Below are 21,067 nucleotides of genomic sequence, written 5' to 3' on the forward strand. Positions count from 1 at the left end.
TTGTATGAACAGCCTCATGTTCCATTATTCACCAAATTCCTTATTCATGCCAAATTACATAAGCTTTTAAAGTGTGTCCCATGCCCTCTTCCTTCCACTTCAATTTAAGTCTGCCTTTCCCTTTAACTATGTATTATTAACTTCCTTACATAAAGAGAGTGACCACCTTGCTGAAAAAGGTTTCTCTTTCCAGAAAGACACTTTATGCCCAAAACCACCATTAGGTTACTATTGATGGAAATGGCAGAGAGCTGCCAAGAAGGCAATAAGGGTAAATTATATCCCAGAGCAGAGCTGGAGTAGCATTAAATGGATCAGAGAGATTTCATTCATGGTTCTGCCACTGAGTTATTGCACAGTTTCAGGAAGGAAAAAGGTTTCTACCCACCCAGATTTGGAAACCCAAATGCTGGAATCAGGTGTCATTGGGATCAAAAGCTGGAGTTGGCCTTTTTTTCACCTTGGACTGAGAAGCACCAGCTCCAGGTGTCTTAAATGGGATGCCCAAAAGTAGAACTGAGATTTTACAACCTGAGCCTTCATCTTGTAGCAACTCCTGCTTACCCCTCCAGTGAATAAGGAAGAAATGTTTCTTTAATTTCCAAGGATAGTAAGTGGTCTAATTAGTTAGCAAACAGAAATACCCAGACTGGGATTCTGCTTAGGTACAGAGCACAGCAGAGATTTTGGCAATGGGTTCATCCTGCAGAACTTCAGACCCTGTATCTGCATATACAATCCCAAACAACAGTGCTTGTTTGGGAAAAAATTTAATTAACTTATTAAACCCCGTTAGAATCAGTGAGCTGTGAACTTCCATGGGAGCATCCCAGAGTTACTGCAGCATTGTGTTGTCACACCTCCTTGGGATCCAGCTCCTGGCATCCTGAGGGACCACATGCTAGAAAGCACTGAGGGCAACATATCCCTGCCTAAAGAATTTGAATATAAATCATTTTACCTTGAGAAACTCCAGCTTTGAGAAGAGTAGGTAGATGTGTTCCCATGATAGCCAGGGCAACCACAATCCTAGGGGATTTAGTTGGTTTGTATTCATATGAATTTCTTCTGAGGGTCCAACATTTACTTCTGTTGGAGAAAGAGGGACATTCACCACTGCAGGGAAAAGGGCCCTCCTGAGTTTTCTTCTGGACTGGACTAGCAGGGTACTGGAGGCCAATTGCCAGGGAAAAGCAATGCCTCCTCCAGCCTGGTCTCCTCTCCTGCTTGGTGAACATGTGAGCAAGGGCTGCAGGTCTGCCCAGCAGTTTTGCTCTGCTCTGGCTCCAGCAGCATCCCTGCTCAGGTTGGGGGGGATGCTGCAGGACAGCCTTTGGATGCAGCAAATAATCCTGTTCAGATGACGGGGGAATGTGCCTTAGCAAACTGAGAATTCTCCTGCTCATCTCACTGGTGTGAAACATAATGAGATAAAATCTAATGATGTTCCTTAAGCACACTCAGTGTGCTGTACCCACTGGGAAATGCTCACACCTGGCCTTCTCTAATAGCTCTGGGCAGGATGGAGCTGTTGAAGGCTTCGAGCCAAGTCCTCTGGCACAAGCAGGGGCTGCTGTGCCTGAGCACAGTGTTCCTTCTGCCAAGCCTCTTTCACTGCCTTGCCCAAATGACTGGCAGGCTTTTTAAAACACAGGCCCTGGTTCTTCTAAATTTTCTTATTTAATCTTTCTGGAAGAAAGATGGAGTATGGGATTTTATTTTTTCCTTTTCTCATATAAAATGGAACTGCTGTTTCATCAGCCAACCTTGCTGTGGGAAGCACTGTCAGTCAATCCACTTTACTCCTAGACAGTGCTCCAAAATCCAGCACGTGATTTCTTAATTTAGGGCTGATGCCTGGTAAGCAAGATAACTCGTGGGACAGATAAAAATCCCTTCCCAGTGCCATATATTGGCTCTGAGCCCACCTCAATAACACCAGCCTCAATTTTTAGCAGGATGATGAAGAGCTGGCATGGGTAGTGAAGAATTCCAGTCCTTTATCTGTCAGGATGTGGCTTAAAGAAAGTCAATATTGCTAGAGGACTCTGAAGGGTCAGTGTCCTTGTTACAAAGGGCACTTGAGATTTCTGAGCTTGATTTTATAAATCAGAAAGTATTGTTTAACATTAGATATAAGAAATGGAGGTGTGAAGGTTTAATGCCAGGAAGGGCCAGGCCCTCAGTCACCATCTCACTCCTCTTCATCAGCCATTAAATATGTCCCCAAAACACCAAGAAATCCCCAGAAATAAAGAAACACAGAGAACAGAAGAAGTGCAAAGAAAAATAAATGTGTATTTCATCTCATGAAGGTTAAATCTCTGGTATTTTTACTGAATGCAAATTTTCCATTCTGATGCTTCGAGGCTTAAATTAATGATTGTGATTATTTAATTTCCCTCCGTTTCCCTTCCGATTGCAACCGTCGCTGCTGTTTTTCACATCACACATGTAGAGTTTTGCAGCTGCCACAGTCTTTCATGTGAAGGTACACTCTGAATCACACTCAGTGCTTCAGTGTAAAAGTCTGGGCTACGTCGCTCTCCTGCAATGCTTTTGTGAAACCGTCTGTGACTGTGTCACTCAGCTTCCAGCTGAGTCCCTTAGGAGACTACAGGTCATTCCCTTGGCACCTGACCCTATAAAATGTACATTGCACGAAGTCGTGATTGAAAATGTACAGAGGAAATTACACATTCACCAAAAAAAAAAAAAAAAAGAAGAAAAAAAAAAAAGGATAGAAAAAAGCAAGAGAGAAAAGAAAAGCCCGATTGCTATTTTACAAGAGAAAGTGTGTACCATTCCATACATACAAAATGTTTTAAAATTGTACATAAGTACCAAAGGCATTATGAGAGATTCTTTGGAGATGAAACGAAAGTGCAAGAAAGCCAAGGCAACAGAGCAAATGAAAGGAAGCAAAGCAGCAGCTGTCTTTGCTTTCTAAAGGACAACCAAACTTCCACGCTCAGCCGAGCCCCAGAGCTTTAGGAGCGGGAGGTGAAGGTGTGCAGCACCCACCCTCGTCCTGGTGTGAAAGTCACCTCTCAGCTCTCGCTGTCAGGACAAATGCATGAACCATTTTTAGCCCAGTTAAGGCCAAATGAGCCAGATGCTGTTATAAACCAGGATACTGTCCAGGTATCTCAGGGAAACGGCAACATACTCCAGCAATGGATGTACCTCTTGCTTAGTAACCTATTTAAGACTTTTTTTTTTTTTTTCAGCTCTTAAAGCTGAGAACTTTGGACCTAGAGATAAATTTCAGACCAATGCAAAAATTTGATTGCTATTTTTTTCAATGGCATCCAGCAGTATTTGACTGGAAAAGTTAGCTCTTCATGCCTTTGTTTATTTAGATTAAACACTGAAGGGTAAGTTGTACCCAACGTAAGTCTTATATCTGTGAAAATATGGGTAAAATGAAATCCTAGAGGATGATTCATTTAGTGAGGCTGGTGAAATCTCTGAATAGGGGTAATTGGAGTCTGAAGTCTGATCTGCTTTGAGAATCAGATTTTGTGGTTATAACATGGTCATTTCTTCCATAACTCTAAGATCAAAGATGGGCTTTTGATGACTCTTTTCTTAAACATCTCTTAACTAGGGACTTTTTTTAAAATATGTAGGCAAGGGTAAGACCCACAAGGCAGTGGGATCCTCTGCCTGGGCAGGAGCCAGGTTTGTGGGAGACCATGGCACTGTCATCAGGCAGCACTGCTGCTGTGGGACACCCTGTCACAGCACGGGAAGCCTTTGCCCTTGGCTCTCTGATGGCATGGGACAACTGTTTGGCCACATATCCTAGGAATGGGCTTTTTGGACTTGAAGTTGGCACTGGCCACTGAATTATATTTGTTTGTTTGAAAGGAAGCCAAAGAAATTATCATTTAAAGAACTGCATTGCTCTGCTGCATGGCCTGTGCTGCCTTCAGAAGTAAGATTTCTCCTTGGGATGGGAGCCACACATCAATTCCCACTGCAAATCTTCCTTTTTGATAGAAAGACATTATTAAAACAGTCTTTTGGTTTTGTTTTACCCACTCTCTCACCTCCAAAATCGAACTTTTCCCCCTCCTTGTGCATCTCAGATGCAGCTTTATCTGTTTTGAAGCGTGTGTGTGTGCACGTGTTCGTATCCACGTGCACAGACAGCAACACGTAGGTGCATGTACACAAACCACATGCACGTGGTTTTTGCAGCCAAAGTTGTGTTGTCCTTTTATCTTGCAGGTTATGACAAAGATAAACTGTGAACTTCATTCAATCTGTACAGAATTTACAGTTCAAATGTATAGCAATGAAGAATATATAGGAATACAGCAGCTGTTAAGTATTTATGGGCTGTGTGTGTTCGTTTTGTTCCGGTTATTTTTTTAATTAACATTACAAAGGCAATCTCTTATTTTAGCTTCCTGATAAAATCTGTTTAAAGAAGCATTCAAATGCAGTAAATTTCTTAACAGGGTGTTCATTTTCCTCTATTCCCAGTTATGTTGAGTCACATCACAAACCAGGCAGGTGACACTTTGGTGTCTGTTCAACGCACATACGCTGATTACATGTAGAGATACCTCCCAGCATATGGCATGTAATGTGCAATCTGTGTGCAGCACACGTGGATAATGTGCCAAAGTGACACTAAGCAAGATAAATTTCATAAATACAACGTCTATATTGGAGAAACAGGAGTATAGTTTTAGTGTGTGGAGCATTGCTGTATAAGAACAGCGGCACCCACCTATACAAATTACTGATAAAAGAATGAAACATTTATAAGAATAATTTATTGAATCTCCTAAAGCATTTGATATACCACGCAGCAACTGCCACTATGCTTAACATCTGCTCTTGATTTAAAATAACAAAATCTCTGTCATTTATCAGCTATATCTGGTTTTGCCTCGGTGTTCCCGAAGGTCTCAGGTACTCTACATTGTGTGTGAATTTTCTGAGAAAAAGTGAAAAAAATTCAAATTTTAGGGTTTGCTGGGGAGGGAAGAGTAGCCAACACAGAAAGGTCTCCATTCTGCCTGCTGACAGGAGCATGGGATAACTTCAGCTCCGGGGAAGATGCTGGACCAGTGTGAATAACCAGGCAGGACTGAAAAGACCTGTCACCAGCCTCGATGACTTGTCCTCAGCAAGGCTGAACATGATGTTCACAGAGATGCTAAAGGACTGAGACCTCCATACCCACGTCTGTGATAAACCCTTGTCATGAGCATCACTGCACATGGAAAACACTGGGTCATGGCCACCGTGTTGGTCAAGTTTAAGGGATCACCATGAAATGCTGCTTCTGCTTTAATGGGAAGTGCCCATGGCATATCAAAGTAAGGAGGCATTTTCCCATTGTGGTTTGCAAGGCTTGTGCTGACCTTTTCTTGTGTGGAGAGGGAAGAAGAGAACATCTCCCCAGGTCCAGAGTCATCAGTGTCAAATGGAGCTGAAATTCCAAGGCAGGTTCTGTTGGCAGCGTGACATTCAGCCTTGTTTTGGGGTCAGAACCACATAAACTGGAGATTCTGACATGGCTTCTACCTGAAATCATTAGCCCTGCCCTAAAATTATCAGTGTAGCTGCAGGTGAAATCCAGCCTGAGCTTGGCACTGAGTTTTGGAAAGCTCTGCAGTGAGCTCAAGTTTCTCAGCATTAGGCAAAGAGATGCTGCTTGAGAAATTCATCTGCAGCTGTATTTACAGGAACTGGGAGAGGGCAAGATGCTTGCAGGTTCACTGGCAGCTTTGGAAACAGCACAGCTTGCACCAGCTGCTTTCCAGTTCTCCCCATTATCAAGCCTGCCATGCACAGCCACACGTATGGGTCGCTAAAGGGGATGGGGGTCTTGAAAACAGCTCCTGCTTCAGGAAGCAAAAGCATCCACAGTGGTAGAGCCTATGAGCTCTTCTCTGAGATGTTCAGCTGGACAAGAAAACCTGAACTGAACCCTCATCCTTGTTTCACTGCAATCAGCAAAAGCCATGGGGACAAACCCTCACAGGGCACTGCACAGAGGGACAACACAGACTCCATCCCTGGGTGGAAAGGCTCCAACAGAACAAACCAGGGATGTGTTGAGGCCATGGTGGCTCAATAAGGAAGCAAATAAAATGCCAATAAAAAGCAAAACTGTCATGCTAACCAAATATGAAGGCTCTCTGGTGCATCTAGTGATGTCAGGACAACACCAAGTTCCAGCGCAGAGTTCTGGCATTACAGCTTCACTGGTAAATAGTATGGATAAGGACGGTGAGGATATAGGACCAGGGTCAAACTAGATCATGGCAGGAGTGCCAAGAGATACAAGAGACTGCAAACACGAGCAAGATGGGCAAACACTGAAGGCCTCATGACAGACTGGTATTAAAGTGGGGAAAACAGTGGCAAAACATTAATGGACATAAAAAGGTAGCTCAGTGCCACTCCATGAGGAGAGTAAGAGATGCTTCCATGAGGAATGACTATGGCACAGCTGCAGGGTCCCCGAGACCACCAAGGGCTGTAGACAAGGGCAAATAAAACTTTCAAAGAGGGATTTCCAAAGTTTTGGAGTGACAATCCCCCCTGCCCCTCGGGCTGTGCTGCAGGCACAAATGCACATGCACCCCAAGGCAGGACACAGGTCAGAGTGTCCTATGGAAATTAAAACAGACATATGGCAAGTCCCACACATGTGGGTTCAAATGGCATCTATGAAATTAAGACCAGTCCTCCATCCTTGGCACTGCCTTCTCCTCTGGGCCCTCAGAAAGGGGTATCTGGGATGCTCTTTGTCAGAGGCATCTGGATGGAAAGGAGGTTGTTACACACAGCCAACACAATTCATATTTTTTCCTCCCCATGTGCACGTTTGAAGGAACCACAGGTACAAACATGGTTTCTTTACCCTGTAGTTACAAGCAGAGGTGGAGTCTGTGCATGCTGTATCAGAGGGATGGGGTGATGACTGGTTGCAGCATGAAAAACACTTGGTATATCAGTGTTACCTACAGAAGCACTGCAGCACTGTACGAGATGGTCACTGTGGGGACAGGCTCTCCCCAAAAAGATGCTTTTGGCAACGTTACCTTGTCAGGTACTACAGCAATCTGGGAGTGCAGATACAGCTGGAGCATACTGCTGTCTACTCATCTCAGGCTGCATGCAGTAGCAGGCAAAATTGAGAGTACAGTCAGTGAGATAGTCCAGAAAGCACATTCATAGGTTAAAAAGGACCCCGCTGCTACCTAAATTAGAAGCGTGATTAATAGTGTATCAAAAGGTGTGTAATCCCTCTCCCTCTAGACACTAATATAAGGCAAGCAGTATTGTGTCACTGGGGCATCAAACACTAAGATATACTAAAGAAGATTCCTATGCAGTATTATTATCCTTATTATTAAAAACCCACCCTATCGTTATTGTTAAAAAATACCAATGAGCCCACACCCCTGCTCGAAGCAGATTTTGCTCTGTGAGGCAGAAAAGTCGGGGTGTTTGTGTGCTAAAAGCAAGAGTTTGCTTTTACACCTCTGAGCAGCAGTGACCCCGCGGGGCTCGGAGGGGCTGCTGCCCTCAGCCCTCCACCACGGCCCTCTGCAGCCTCAATGTTACCTGCAGGTGAAGGAGCTTTTGTATCTGATTTCCTTGTTTCTGGTTCGGGAAAAGGATGCTGATGAAAACAGAAGATGCCGACCTGTGATGGAGAGAGGGGATGGGAGAGGATGCAGGAGCACAGCTGTGGTTGGAGGGCTGTGCTGGGAAGGAAAGGTTGGAGGCTCAGGGCTTCACTCTCAGCCTGAGGGTTCATATGATGGAGAAACAGAAATCCTTATCCTGCTCCTAGGCTTTTTAACATTTCCCAAAAAAATACTCACTGCTAAGGGTCTTCGTATGGGACAACGTTTGGGTAAAATCCTTAGGAATTTCAGTTTCTTTTTTAATTTTTACATTTTAGTTTTAGCAATAATGTTGGTGTGACCAAAGTAGTCTGAGGATATCAGGGAAACGAGGTTTCCAGTAATTCCCTCTAGGAAAAAGTATGAGGGAAGGTGTTCTTCTTTTCTCTTGGGTAACTGGCTGGAAGGGGAGCATTTGTATCTGAGGTGATGCTCTGGCTTCTCAGGTAGATAATATAAACTTGTTCTAAAAATTCACATAATTTAAAATTTTAAAAATCAATTAAAAATGTAAAAATATACCTATTTATCTGTAAATAGTAATGACCCTGCAGAATTTATTTGGATCTATTAAGTAGCATTTGAAATAGAACACATTTTTAGAAAATCTGATCTATCACATAGTCTGCCTAAAGAAATATAATGGCTTTCTGAGCTGGACAAGAGGTTTGTTTTCGGTGAGCTCCTTGACATTTTTAGCTTTAAAAAGTATTATTAAGAAAATGATTCAACAAGGAAATTCACATACAAAATCTGCACTTGAGTAACATTAAAGTCCCTTCCCAAATATTGGGAAATCTGACTTATGGCTAGTGCTCTGTTCCTATGTTTGGGGTCACATTATGAAAGGCCACCTTGCAACATCTCCAGACACGTCACCTGGTCAGAGACACAAATTCCTCAGATCACCTGAACTCACACTTGTACCTGAGGCACCCAAAAACTGACTGTGGGTTCAGGTCCCAGTCCCAGACATTGCTCCATCCCACGGCGGGGAGTCAACTGCAGTATTTCTCCCTAGACCTAGAACCAGATTCTGAAAAAAAAAAAAAAAAAGCCCACCCAAAACCTTCTTGGAGACCAGATCCCAGGCTCTGATCCAAGGTCATGGCTTTGCATTCAGCACAGACATATCTGGAAACCAGGTTCTGGGCACAGAACCACACTGGGGCAGGGGCATCCCTGGAGCAGTTCAGGATGGCCTGCTGGAAATTTGGCTTTCACTTCTTCTTCAGCTCTCTTTGGACTCCTCTGTGCACACTTGGCATTGCCTAAAACTTGTTTCTGTCCTCCGAAAAACATGCAACAAGACTTGGGAGGGAGAGGGGAGCAAAAACCAGCCCAAGAGAGGCTCAGCAGTGGGACAAAGTTTGCTTGTCCATCCTCTTGAAGTCTGCTGGGACCTTTAAAACTGGGATTGCTTTATTAGCAAAACTGATTTCGTTTCTTTTAATCTAGTAGTTAAGAATCCTTGTGGGAGATTATCACCAGGAGTGAGTAATACAGGCATGGGGGAGCTGAATGGCTGAAGGTGAAGACTTTGCAGGGAGTAGTGGACTACGATTTAGGGCAGGAATTAAATTATTTATGTCAGTAAGCAACCAAGCAGGCAATGTCATTGTTTCTGTAGGCTTAAATAATTTCAGGGAAATAAGGAGCATTATTTGCAGCTAATTCTGGTATAAGTTAACCCCCAAATCCAGGTCTTTCTACCTGGGTGAATGAGAAGTGATGATTTATGGCATGGTTGTGGATGGAGGTGTGTGTCAGAATTTCTTTGATATGAAGCCACAGAAAAAGGTGGAATAAATCTTACACCTTTCAAAAAAAATTCTGTGTGAAATATGTTGCAGCCAGATATAATCTGTGTTGCACATGTATAAAAACAGTTTTGTACAATTAGCGATTATGGAACAAATCCAACAACTTTTAAAGATACACGTTAAAAGATGTGTTTTATAGACTCCAGTAAGCTGAAGAGGGTAAACTCAATTCTTCCTATGCAGGCCCTGAAGATCAGCTTTAAAGTCCCTTCCAACCCAAACCATTCTATGGCTCTATGAATCTATGACTCTGTGACTCTATGAAAAAAGACCAGTCGTGTACCTGTGCTGCAACAGGGCTGCATGACATCATCCTCAGCCTCATCTGGCATTCTTGCCTTTATATCATATCCTTCTGTGACAAATTTCCAGCAGGCCTTGAAAGGTAATTGCAAACAAATAAGACAATAAATCTTTGTTATCTCTGACTTGGACAAAATTTGCAGTGAGCAGCTGGCTGGAGCAATGTTGATTTTTGCCTCACCTAATGCAATTTCTATTCTTGTGGGCAGTAGAAAACACAGGCCACCAAGCCTGATTTAGGACCTGCTGACACTTCTTGCTCTACCAGAAGGCATCTCATTTTGGAACATGCCACAGGCAAATCTGCACAATTTACAGCCATTTCACATTTAAAGTTGCCTCTGTGGGGAAGTCAAGGCCATCGCTGCTTTCACTCTGCACAAAGAAATCTGGAGACAAAAGGAGTTCTGGAGCACAAACAGAGAGGGGAAAATTGCAGAAGTTAACCAAAATATGGCTCAAGTGGTAAAGAAAAGAAGTAGCATGGCTGGAAGCCCAGGGTCCCCCTAAGAAAAATGTTTTCCCCTCCTGAATGGTGAAAAATGGCAGGAAAAATTGCACAGAGCCTTTATTCCCCTTCCTCAGTTCATGTGAAGACCTGTTTGTTGGTCCTGGGCACTAGCAAAAGAACAATTTTATTTCCTGTCTGCAAGCAGTCAGACTGCACCCACATCTTCCCTAAGGCCAAAATCATCCTGGGTCTCTCCTGGTTACCGTGCCTGGTCAAGCAAACAGGTGGAGAGAAACAGGCTATGAGTCTCCCTTCAACCCGAATAAGTCGATGTTCAGCCTCTGAAAGGCCACACAGAAATGAAATTCTCACCTAAATATCCTTAACAGGCTCTTGATACGACACAGGGAAAATGTGGCAAGATGGGGTTTGAAATCACAGACACAGCCCCAGCAGGAAACACATGTGGGATTTGGGCTGTGAAAACACAGGAGGGTTCAGAGGCACAATGCCAGCCATGGTATCCCAGCTCTGGAGATGGATCCCAAACACAACTTCTCCTGATCCACCCCCTTCCAGAAAAACCCCACCAATCTATCCATGTAAAGGATCACTTCGTGACTTTGTTTTGGTCCCAAAAGAAACTCTGAGCATCACTTTTCCCCTCGCCTTCCCCCAGCTGAACACACCACTGAGGATCCTGGTAACGTCACAACGATCTTTCCAAAAGGAGGTACTCGAACAACAATGAAACGGGGCAGACTTGGATTGGCACAACTGGCAGGCAAGCGTGGGTAAGAGGCCTCTGAAAGACAATGAAGAAAACCTCTTAACTCAGCTTGAGGGATCCAAACAAACCAAAGGATGTCCCGAGAACATGGGTGTGAGTTTTTTGGCAGGGCAGAAGAAGAAAGGGAAGATTTTCACGGGCATAGTGTGTGCAAAAGTGTTCAGGCACGATGCAAACTGTAAGAAAAGTGCCCATTCTGACCAGCAGGGCTTCCAAAGGATGGAGCTCAGCAGCTCGCAGCAACACGGGGACCACAGAATCCTGCATATCCACCCTCCCCCTCTGGCCTGGTGGCTGTGCCTCCACAATGGCCATGAGAATGGCTTCACACCATGGCAGCCTTCCAGAGGGGTTGCCTTTGGTTTGTCTTTGCTTTCAAAGCACCTCGAGGTCCCTTGCCAGCAGGAGGAGAGATAATTAAATATAATACATGGTTTAAAATAGAAAATTCCAGCCCGGTAGTCTCTTGTCCTCCTTCTGTCTCTTTTCTCTGCCCCTTGGATTGTCCCTCTTCTTGCATTCAAGATCATAGTTCTGAGTTTTTCAGTTTCCTAAGATGGGATAGTTTCCAAACTGTTCTGGTCCAGAGCAGTATCCTAACCTGTCCCACTCCAAGGCCATGTCTTTTGCTCATGCAAATATCCCAGCTACCATCCCTCCCCTCCAGGGGCTCTATGCAACATTTCCATGTATTATATTGGAATTATGCCACCTTCCTGATGGCTAATGAGGAACCAGAGAGTACCAACCTCCTGTAATTACACGTGATCTGAAATCTAAGCCGGAAACAACGTGTCCATTCCAAACACCAAAACACCTCAAGGTGTAATCACGGGTGCCAATGACATAGCAACTCCCACCTAACACTTGTCAGCCACCAGTTACTGTGATCTACAAAAGCCCTGGCTGGGTGATTTATTCCTGCCCTGCGCTTCTGAAGATTCGCAAGAAATGCAAATTGCCTCCCCTGCGCCATGAAATAATTTCACCTAATGATCTTAGAAAGAGAGTATGAAAGAAATCTGGACTTCACGGCTCCAGTTCGCCCACCACCGTGACCTCTTCCACAACCGCAGGCTCGGACCTGCTCGTTCCCCCCCCCAGAGTAAGCTGCAAGAAAGTATCTGCCAGCTAAGGATGTCCTAGAAGGAGGAAAACCTTAGCTGTTGATCTCCTTGAGAAGTTCAGCATGTGGACAGCTGGAGCGGGCAGCTGCCAGCGCTTGGACGTGGCTCGGCGGCTGCAGGAAGGCTTCACTGCCGGGGGGCTGACCAGCCCATGTCACTGAAGGGTCCCTCGCCCGTGGCCGACCTGGGAGGGGGACCACAGGGCGTGCAGAGGTCAGAATCGGTGTCTGACTCCCCTTCTGCAATGTAGGGTCTGATTTTGGCCACGGCTGCATAGCAACCGTTGTTAAGGATGTCCAAATTCTCTTTGGACTGGGAGATGCTAAAGCCGCTGAAAGAGCGCTCCAGTTCCTCGTGGTCTACCGAGGGGATGGAGATGGACGTGTCGCTGTCTCTCATGGCACTCTCATGGTGTTTGGTTGTAATGTCTTCGTTCCTCAGGTACTCTGCGCTCGCCCTGTGCCCACCGCTGTACAGGGAGCGCTCGTGGGAGGGCGGAGGTGGGATTCGGACCAGCGAGCCGGGGTCTCCGACGGGAGAGGAGCCGTGGCTTTGCCGCTGGCATGACGTGGAGGGCGGGCATGCATTGGTTGGGGCTGGTGGGGCGGAGAAGTTCTTCTGTCCCATGGAGCTGGTGGACCTGATGATCTTGATGATGCAGCCGTTCTTGTCAATGTGCTCCCTGCTGTCTTCGGGGCTGTGGTAGGGAGGTGCTGGGTCTGGTTCTTTGGACCCAAAATAAGCCTCCGTCTCTGTTGGTGGGATGCCCATCCGCTGCATGTAAATGTTCACCAGGAAGTCCAGCTTCTTCTCCATTGACTGAACCTGCAAAACACCACAGTTCCAGTGCCACATGCAGGCTGAAGCACATTAACATCTGGAGTACAAGCAACTTCCATCGAGCAGCAGGAGCGGGGCTGGGCTTCATAGATGACCTCTGCCTATGCTGACCCACACCACCTCAAACCCTTAGTAAATATTTAATTGTCCTGTTCTCCAGGTTTAATTCTCCACCTTGTTACAGGGTTTCCCTTGTTACAGGGTTTTCCTTATGCTCCTATAATCTTTTTGACAGGCGCCAAATTCTAGAAAAGCTGAAGCACACCCGCATCCTTCCAGCTCCCTCCTTCCTGCACTTGGCATTTGTCTGGGCTCAAATGGCTATGGGGATTTCTGAGCCTTATCTTCCAAGAGGATTTTATATCTTCAGGAAGGCCATGAGCTACAGCAGCCAGGCTCAGGGACTCATTTGTAATGTGTCTAGTGTGGCAAAGAAACCAATGTGCTGTTTTCAGAAATAATGTAAACTTTTGACAAACTCACTAAAAAAAGGAAGACTATATGTCACAGACTCCAAAGTGCCTGTTTGAAAGTGGCATTTAGGCTTCTAAGACATCTAGGGACCTTTCATAACATCCACCTTCCTTCTTTTTCAAAATATTCTTGGCTCTTACTTTTTTTTTTTTTACTAAATGGTAACATCTCACTTGGGAAAAAAGGCAAGAGAAAACCAGCACAATGCATGCAACCCCCTCTGACAAGAACCCCCTCCTGACCCAATATACCTGCTTTTCAACTTTTCCAAGCCTGCCCATCATGCTGGGGTCTTCAGGCAGCTCCCCCTCTGCTGGCCCTTTGGTCCGATCCTTGTCAGTCATGGAGGATCCTCTCCCAACGATCTGGTCAACTCTACCGGGATCAGAAAATCCCCCCACCCCCGGAAAAGGACCTGGAGTCAGTTGGAGGCAGCAGGTGAGGAGGGCTCCGCTTGTCGCGCCTCCGTGGGACAAAGCAACAGCCTCTCGCCCAACCAACACTCCAAATTACTCACAGACACGCAGTGGCACTGAAGTGTTAATTCAGATGCAAAATTCAGAGCAGTATTAGCAGAGTTTGAAATTATCCATTTCTGTTTGTACAGATAAAACCTGGCACATTATGCACAGTAAATTTACCCACTGCAAAGAATTTCTTTAACTGGCTTTCTTCCAAATCAATTAACTCCTTATTTGCGCTGAGAAATTATTATTTTGGGGGGAGATCAAGTTTTCTGTCTAGCACATACCAATGGGATTTTTTCAGTCTCTGCAGCAGTTTCCTCTCCTCAATGCAAATGCACGTGTGTAATTCTCACGTCCATGAAAATGAGCCGCTTGTGCTAAGATCCAGACAAACAGCTGCAGTGCTGTTTTAGTGGAATTACATCGAGGCCATAACTCACCAAACACTACCAGATTGTTTTCATCTCAAAGACACTGCAGTTCACACCTGTATCAGATGTTTTCTATTAGCAGAGCTCCAAGCTGGGAACAGCAGAGGATACTCCTGCCAAATCAGCAGATACAGGTACTAACTTCTTTACACACGTTACATTTGCACCTCCTCATTCCCAGTATAGATACACCTGGGATGATATACAGCTCCATAAGTATAGGAAGAAGGGAGGGAAGAGCCAGTCTGGAAGCTGGAAATCAATTTTATTTGAGGCATCAAATACAAATTTTCTTGAGAAGTAAACACAGTAGCTTTTTGATCCCTCAAAAGTCAGGGGAGCCTCTCAGTTTTGCAACAGCTTCTTAATGGCAGGCCGGTTTACAGCCTAATTCTATGCCAGGCAAACTTTACTCTTGCATAATGCACCAAAAGTAAGGGTGGCAGGGGAAAAGAAGGGTTAATTAATCTGGCTGAAACCAAGTTGAGGTATCTTGAGCGAAAACTCAAAATGCTTCTTACGCAGTTCTGCCGTGTGGGCCATGGGTCCATGCACCAGGAGGAGGAAAAGGAAGGAGCTGAACACAGACAGACAGGGGAAAATGAACAAACAAAAACCAAGGAAAGGAATGAGACGTGAGGCTATTTCCAACACAAGAGCCATCTGTTTTCTTTACGTTTGACAGGGACTTCATATGTATGTTGGCTGTTTGACATTAAGGGACAGGTATCGGTGGGTATGGACCAGCGTGGCTCCCTTAGCTTATATTAGAGCAACAGCAGTTTACAGCACCAGCTCTGGCTCAAAGAGATGAAGTGGATGAGCACATCACATCAAAGACAGAAAATATAAGCCAACAATTATTTCAGAGTTTAGCTTTGATCCCAGAAGATACTTCATTTGGGCAGGGATGCGACAGAATACTGTTCTGCTTAAAAAGCCATGTTTGACCCTTTGCTTAGCAATATAAGCACAGGAGTACAAGGAGCACCAAGTGCCATAATTACAAGTGTGAGGAATATGCATGCCTTATTTCTCTCTTGTAATGGGAGAAGGAAATTATTAACAGGTACAGGAACTCCCCACAAGGGATGCAACTACTGACATGACATACAGCACAAGAAATCCTATGACAACGCCGTTACCATGTAAGCAAAGAGCTGTTAAATTGGATACCTCAGGCTACCTTGGTTTGGAATCACAAGTCAAGGCGTAGTACAGCCACTGTACGAACTCCTCTCCTGTATGCACAAGCAAGTAGACTTGTAAAACAATGAACATGCGTTTAAAGAGGCCCAAAGTCTAAATGCCACTGAATGCTGCAGAAGGCCTAGAACAAACAGGGTGCTCTGTCCTCCTGTCCCATCCAGCACAGCACTGACACTGATATATGTCCACTAATGGAAATGAGATGTGCCTCAACAGTTGCTGAGTAGAGCAGGGAGGCAGGACAGACTGTAAGACAGAGAGGGAAAATGAGTGTTGCATTGTAATAACAGAGATAGTCTTGTGCAACCCTAATTCTAATCTTGCAGAAAATGAGACAGAACTTCTGCTCTCTTCCACGTCTTGAGAGAAGAACTATCTGGTAAGTGAACCTCATACAGCCCATTTCAGGGCCAGCTGGCACTTCACAGATGGAATGATCACTAGCATCATCTAGAACAGCACTGACTTGTCCATCCCCTTCAGGCTGGACACAACTTGCCTCTAGACCTGCTGTGATTTAGGGGCAGGACTGAAGTCCTTCACAGAGCTCACCCATAAAGCACTGAGAAGCCTTTTCCTATAATCTATTGACACCAGAGCCCAGAATTCCTGCTTGATTCATTCTCTTTGTGTCTATACTTGAACACAGCCCTGAGGAACCAGAGGGCCGGATCTGGCCTTGGGGGCAGGTCAGCACCAAGGATGGTGTAAGGGGCAGCTGTGGGACACTGACTTCAGCACAGAGAGGGGAGAAGGTGAACCAAGTCCTTCTCTCTTAATGGGAGAAACCAGGCTCGAGGTCTCCCACCCCTTTGCTTCCCATGGCTGAAGCTGGACCACAGGAGAGTGCTCCAACCCTCAGCAAAGCACAGAGATTTCATTTGTGCCTTATCTGATGGAAGGGAAAAGAAGAAATTCCTTATGAGCTCTCAACCCACCTGTACCTAGCTGAGGACTGCCAAGAGCAGGAGGTCCTTTTAGCCATTACAAGATTTTGAGATTTTTTTCCAAATTGGGCCATGAAGCTTGAAAGATGAACAAGATAGAACATTTTCTATTTCTATTTTGCAAGTAGAGGGGGATAGTTTATGTTCTCACTGCGTGACAAAGGGCCAAGAATCTTCTGAGATGGCCATCCCACTTCTCCACTACACCCCATGGGCAGCCTTGTGTCCTCTCAACACTTACTTTGGCTGTGCCAAATACACACGTGCAGAAGGAAGAATTCAGCTGAAGCTCTGGCCAGAGTCAGCCCCATGTTTCTCCCTTCCTAGCAGAAGAGGATTCAAAGATTTCTAAGGATGCATGACAAACTGTGCCATCTGCTGTTCTTGGTAGGCTCTGCTGGGTCTTAGTTTGGGAGGGAGAGAGACAAGGGGGTTGCTCTTTAAAGTGAACTTTGTTATCTTCCCGTCTTTCTAATGATACAAAAAAAATGTAAAGTCTTGCATCAGCCACAGTGCAGGTTTTCTCATGCTTCATTATGCTTCATGCTAACAGTGCATGCAAAGAGGTGTAATATGTCACCCTCGGGCCAGAAGCAGACATCAAAAATGTCAAACGGCTCAAATGAGATAAAAATGAAGTGTTTGGGAATATCTATTCAGGTCTTTTCTTTTTTTCTTTATCTCTTATAAATTTTTGTAAACAATCCAGGCATTGAAGCCAAACCCCCTTCATCCATGTCACAGGACTGGCTACTTACCCTTTCATTTGGCAACAAAGTTTGCTCTAAACAAATTTTGATCAATAACTGTTGTCTAAAAAATAACAGCTGAGATTGCACTTGGAATAAGTGGATTTGGGCTTGGGGCTGCTCAGAGCTCTGGTTCCCATCCATCAGGTACCCTAGCACCTCACAAGTCCCACTGGTACCTGTGGGAGAATGTAGCTGCCAAAAATTAAGCACAGCATAAGCCTTTTAATGGGTGGGAGCAGAGATTTCAGCAGCCTTCTGGACTCCGCTGTTTTCTGCAGCCACAGCTGAATAAAGGAGGAAAGAAAAAAAACTCACTGGAAAAGGGAGCAATTATTAAAATAAAAATCTAAATGTCCCAGGAGCATAGTGGACATGTGTGAACAGATTTTTAATCAGTATTAGAAACTGCAAAAACAGGGGGAGAGAAAATCATTAACATGAAGCTGATATAGCAACAGACTTGTATTGAATAAAATAAATATCCCAGTTTGAGGCCTCCTCCCCTCCAGAAATCAACTTTTCTCTGTGCAAGGCACAAGCTTTCACATGAAAATCTTGCCTCTAGTAAGGTTTGTTGCACGTATAATCTTACAGGTTAAATACAACAAAATCCACTTAAATATATATTTTTATTTTAAAATCTAAATGTTTCTGCAGATAAGAAGGTTATTTCATTTTCAAATACTATTTTGGGGCCTCATCATTTGGCAGGGAGGAAAAACGGGAAAAAATGCTTTTCTATCTTTTTTTCAAGCGAAAAGCTTGGGGCTTCTGGGAAATTCTCTTTTTTAATATTCAATATTCCTTTTACTCACATTTCTCTAGTGAAGATTACTCAGAGCAGCTTAAATAAAAATCAAGAGATTTGTCACATATTAGCGCTTAGGGAGGTAAATATATTTAGAAAAAAAATATTTGAGGCTAAGCTTTCTGCATTTAAGAATCATCTACTGTTTCTGCATGGAAAATGACTTTCTGGCAAATATTTATACCTCCCTTGTGCTCCAGTGGTATCAATGCAAGGTGAAAATACAGCCCAGTCATGGCCTTGCTGCCCAGAACTCAGAATGCCCTAAAATGGGTATTTTGGTGAGAATATGTTCCTCATGGCTTGAGCTTCAGGTATGGTTTTACTTAAGGAGAGAACTTAATGAGAAATATTTCACTGTGGGCTGGGTTTGACTCCTGCTCTTTTTCCTTGGAAAATCAGGATTTATTTATTTTTTCAATGTAAGTCCTATGGTAGTAATATTTTAACATATTTTTTTCCTCCATGGTCAGTAGAGTGGCATCAGCAAGAAACAGAGATCACTGCGTTCATCACCTACAAAACACTTCATTCTTACTTTGTGGGTAAATATTCCACCTTTTACCCCTGAAGATAGCCTGATAAAATATGAGATTTTAGAAAGATATAATTTAGCCTTCTAACACCTAGAAGAAGACTGACAATAGAAAACACACTCTCTGAAGGAACCGATGGTTATTGATGACTGTATGAATGTCCCTTTTTTGTTTTCCTTTGGCTGGCCTGGTTTGAAAGCTCATCACTGAAAGCAAATCAGAGCACACCCAGAGTAGCAAGCCCTTTGTGTCATGATTTCACAGGCTGCTTTGCTAAGTGATAAATGCCGTCATATAACTGGCATGAAAGGGGTTTGACCTTAAGCAAATGAAAAAACCCAGAGAAAGCAGCATTTTGGTGAATCCTAACCTAGGCGAGTATTGGGGAGACTCTTTGGAAGAATACATGGGTCCTTTGGTTGGATACTTCTTATGCCGGGGAGTTGAAGGGGGTGGGGGACCCACAATCATATCTATCCTGGCAAAGTAAATAAGAGAAAAGACACCAGCAAAATGCATAATGAAGCAACACGTAGAGAAAAGTTGGTCAGAAAAGTTGCAGAAGGAAACAACTGAAAAACAGAACGACAGAGAGAGAGTGAAAGAGAGAGAATTCGAAAATATATTCCTCTGGAAACAGAAGGCTCTCTCCTACCACCTGGTTGTTGGTGTCTTACCCACCTCAGGGTAAGATTTGGAGACTTAGGAACCACGGCAACACCATTAGGAGTTCCCCCTGCCCCAGATACAACAGGCAACATGCTTTACCCTCTGGAATATATCTGCATATGTGTAGCAATATCCCATTGAGGTGGTTGGATATGAAACAACATATATTCATTCTCCTTTCAGTTCCAGGGCTAGGGAACACATCCTCAGCTAGCTCAGGAAAGCATGAGCTGTTGGGAGTCGGCGAGGTAAGCTGCAGGATTGTGGAACTCAATGAATGGGAGACATCCATGGCTGGCGAGGTGTCAGGATGAAACACAAGACAATGTGAACACAACACTGAGAAGAGCACATTGCAGACACAGTGACAGAGGCTTTAATGATTAAAGAGGAAAGTGCATGTAAACACCCCAGAAATATGCTTGAATGCAGCTGTAATCCACTAAAGCCCTGGCTACGGGAGGTCACAGCCAGCCCCTCTGAGCTGAGCTGGCAGGGGGAACACAGCTCCCAGATTGGTTGATGAAGGAAAGGGAAATTAAAATGTCTGTTCTCCAAGGTGCCCTGTGACAAACCATCCTGGGATCCACTGCAGGGGTGCACGGCCCTGGTGCTGGTTGGTCACGAACCAATGTTGGCCACAGCCCACCCCAGGCACACACCTTGTCCACAGGGTGCCCTTCCAGTGGTACTGGGCAAGTGACCAGCCATGGGATCTCTTGGTTCACCTGGTTATGATAATGAGGACTCCAAAGGGATCTGCTCCCATCACCATCACTGATCTCCTGCTCAGTGGGAACAGTGAAGCTGCCTGGTAGCCTTGGGTCCCAAATCCAGGTACTTCACATTTTTGAAGCAGCTCCTGGTCCTCCTGACTTCCCTGTGATGGGATGGGTGGCAGCCCTAGCCTCATCCAGCCTCAGAACCTCATCCTCACAGCTCCCCGGGTACAGCTAAGAGGACACATCAGTTTAGTCTTTGAAAGCTGCAATTCCTTACCCCAACCTCCCAGCAAAAAGCAGCCAAACAAGCTACTTTGGCTTTGCAGCACATCACCTGGAAGGCTTGGCAGTGGGAGACTTGGGTGGGCAGTGAGGCAATCTGCCACTTCAGCTTGGGTTGAAAATTCAGGTGTCCCTCCTGGAGCCAGTAAAGATGACAATCCCAGTGGCTCAGTACCCACTGCAGAGGCAGCTTGGAGGCCTCTTACTTCAGGTTATTAAAGCCAGGAAATATCAATCCCCTCCTCCTCCTCTTCCCCCTCCATATTCAGCTACACATCTTGGATCTATAATCAGTGAATTTGTACTGAACAGGAGTGAGAGGCTCAGAGAGAGGAAATTCTCCAGGATATTTTAGTCTCCATCGCGAGGGAAAATGTACCTTCTGGGAAATGCACAGTGTGCAGCAACACTGAGAAAGTTACCTCGAATATCAAAAATAGCAGAGTTAAAATGGACTCTGAGAGATTCATGGCAGAAGAGAGATTCCTCTTTTTCCCAAGACATTTTTCCTACTTCATTCCTGTGGTTCATGTTAGCTGCTTACATACCCAAACACATTCTTTTGCACATTTTCTGACTCTACCAGGGACCTAGATGGGTTTGAAATTAAAGGAAAACTTCCTCAACAGATTTCAGAGGAAGCTGGGCTGCCACAACCATCAAGAGAAATAATTTCATTCTCCAAATGTAAAAATAAATGGTGTATTATTTTGACAGGAGGTTGCCTATGGCCAAGTCCTGCCACTGTTCTGGGTGTCCTTCAAGCTCAGCA

At 44.7% G+C, this 21,067-nt stretch overlaps 1 protein-coding gene across 8 annotated transcripts in view; it reads right to left on the reverse strand.

The window, feature by feature from the left end:
• Window positions 1-2,278: 2,278 nt before the first annotated feature.
• Window positions 2,279-21,067, reverse strand: part of KCNQ2 (potassium voltage-gated channel subfamily Q member 2) — a 74,568-nt gene continuing 55,779 nt past the window's right edge. For 4 of the 8 annotated variants that reach the window (XM_032704757.1, XM_032704755.1, XM_032704753.1 and 1 more), the window contains 3 exons: window positions 18,993-19,100; window positions 13,724-13,847; window positions 2,279-12,983 (listed from right to left, as the gene is read on the reverse strand). In XM_032704757.1, coding sequence (XP_032560648.1) covers window positions 12,285-12,983; window positions 13,724-13,847; window positions 18,993-19,100 — 931 coding nt within the window. In that variant the 3' untranslated portion in view covers window positions 2,279-12,284. The remainder of the gene's footprint in view (window positions 12,984-13,723; window positions 13,848-18,992; window positions 19,101-21,067) is intronic. The other 4 variants (XM_032704760.1, XM_032704761.1, XM_032704758.1 and 1 more) reach the window with 1 other exon arrangement.

The sequence above is a fragment of the Chiroxiphia lanceolata genome, chromosome 17 (assembly GCF_009829145.1).
Source record: "Chiroxiphia lanceolata isolate bChiLan1 chromosome 17, bChiLan1.pri, whole genome shotgun sequence".
NCBI classification, from domain to species: Eukaryota; Metazoa; Chordata; class Aves; order Passeriformes; family Pipridae; genus Chiroxiphia; species Chiroxiphia lanceolata.